The sequence below is a fragment of the Helobdella robusta genome, assembly GCF_000326865.2.
Source record: "Helobdella robusta unplaced genomic scaffold HELROscaffold_1, whole genome shotgun sequence".
NCBI lineage: Eukaryota > Metazoa > Annelida > Clitellata > Rhynchobdellida > Glossiphoniidae > Helobdella > Helobdella robusta.
In genome coordinates, this window is record NW_008703570.1 from 11,985,853 (window position 1) to 11,987,757 (window position 1,905).

The 1,905-nt window shown below is 48.6% G+C and overlaps 1 protein-coding gene across 1 annotated transcript; it reads left to right on the top strand.

Annotated features, from left to right (window-relative positions):
• Positions 1-778, top strand: HELRODRAFT_159657 (hypothetical protein; the record flags this gene model as incomplete). Its single annotated transcript, XM_009011530.1, has 2 exons — positions 1-680; positions 763-778. 2 exons carry the CDS (start codon positions 1-3, stop codon positions 776-778), a joined length of 696 nt encoding a protein of 231 aa, XP_009009778.1.
• Positions 779-1,905: the final 1,127 nt, after the last annotated feature.

Here is a 1,905-nt window from a genome sequence, read left to right on the forward strand (position 1 = left end):
ATGGCCCCGGTTTTACACCAGTGCCCTGTTTGCTCCAATCACTACAAGATCACACCAGACGGGAAACTTTGCCGTCATGGTGGAAGGGTTAAAGGCCAGGAATGCTCGGGTTCGAGGAAAAAGGTGGATGCACCACAGGTTGTGACCGGTCCGCCTCACGTAGCCGCATCTAGCGATGGACTCATAATGGGTGCGTCCGTATCAGTTTCGGAGATTCCCACCAGTTTGGATTACCCCCTTTTTTTTGACAGGATGACGGCTGTTTTGAAACGCGTACCACTGCACGATCACATTCCAAAACCGTGTAGAGAAAAATGTAGCAAAGCACTGCACGAGTTACTGACGGCCGTTTGTTGTGACTCCGGCGATCCCGCTCACTGGTGCAGACTTTTTTTGTTTTTTCCATACGTCCTTCAAAAACCTGCCAGAGGGGGACGCCGGGTCAACCAAGGCAACCAGATTAACAAGCGCCTGTCCGAATACTCCACGATTGAGGTTACGTCCCTGCTCTCGGGTTTTGAAAACCACATCAACGCAAATCCACGCGGCCACAACCCTGACCGGTGGATAAATGCGGTGTCTTCTTGCATAGAGCAGGGAAACGTTTCAGCAGCTGTCAGACTTGTCTGCTCGCCCGAGGGCCTGGCAGGAAACACGCCTGAAACCTTAGAAAAACTACGGTTCATACATCCAAAAACTCCAACTGACAGGCGTGCTTTTCCTGCGCAGGAACCAACAAGTGGTTGCGTTTCTTCCACCCAGGTGCTTAAAGCCATAAGGTCTTTTGGAAATGGCTCATCCGGGGATCTCGACGGTTTGCGTCCTCAGCATCTCAAAGACCTACTTTCCGGCCCCCTGCCAATTGACGACCTATTAAATTTCCTAACGAATTTTATAAATTTGGTTCTGTCGGGCGCCTGTCCACCCACGGTTTGCCGTTTTTTTTTGGAGGCCGCCTGATAGCCTTGAACAAAAAAGATGGAGGAGTTAGGCCAATCGCTGTTGGTAACTGTTGGCGTAGATTGGCGAGCAAATGTGCTTTGAACCTGGTAATGGATGAAATGAGAGCTAAATTTTACCCGGTTCAATTGGGCGTTGGCGTGAAAGGAGGTGCTGAGGCCGCCGTTCACGCCGTTCGAAAATTGGTCACAGACCTCCCCAATCAATGGGGTTTCCTAAAAATCGATTTTAAAAATGCCTTTAACGCTATGAGAAGAGATTCAATGCTGGAGGCCGTCAAATGTTTCTGCCCCAGAATATATAATTTCTGCCATTCTGCTTACGGCCTCGCTTCTTCGCTTGGCTATCACACCTGGGTGGTTGAATCGTCCGAGGGCGTGCAACAGGGTGATCCACTGGGACCTCTTTTATTTGCATTGACCCTGCATCCCTTGTTGGAAAAACTGTCGTCCGTTTTCATTTGTGGCTACCTGGACGACATTAGCATTGCTTCAAAGAGCCAAACACTGGCCGAAAACTACAAATTTTTGAAAAACGAAGCCAACACCATTGGGCTAGAGTTAAACACCAATAAATGTGAACTCTATTTTAAAGATTCACTACATTTGCCACCGGTGTTGGCGGACGTACCCATCGTTCAAAAATCAAATTTAAGTCTTTTGGGCACACCCTTGTTCGAGGGCGACTCCCAAATTAAATTTTTTGATAAAAAGTTTTCAGAACTTAAGTTCGCCCTCGACCGAGTGTCTCATCTTTCCGCCCACGACGCCCTGACTATTGTCCGAAGCGCCCTCAGTTTGCCCAAAATGATGTATTTTCTTCGTACATCCAGCTACATTAACCCATCGTTGTTGGGCAGATTTGATGATGTTTTGCGTACCGCCTTGTCAGCCATTTGCAATGTTCATTTGACTGACAGTGGCTGGTCCCAGGCTCAGCTGCCAG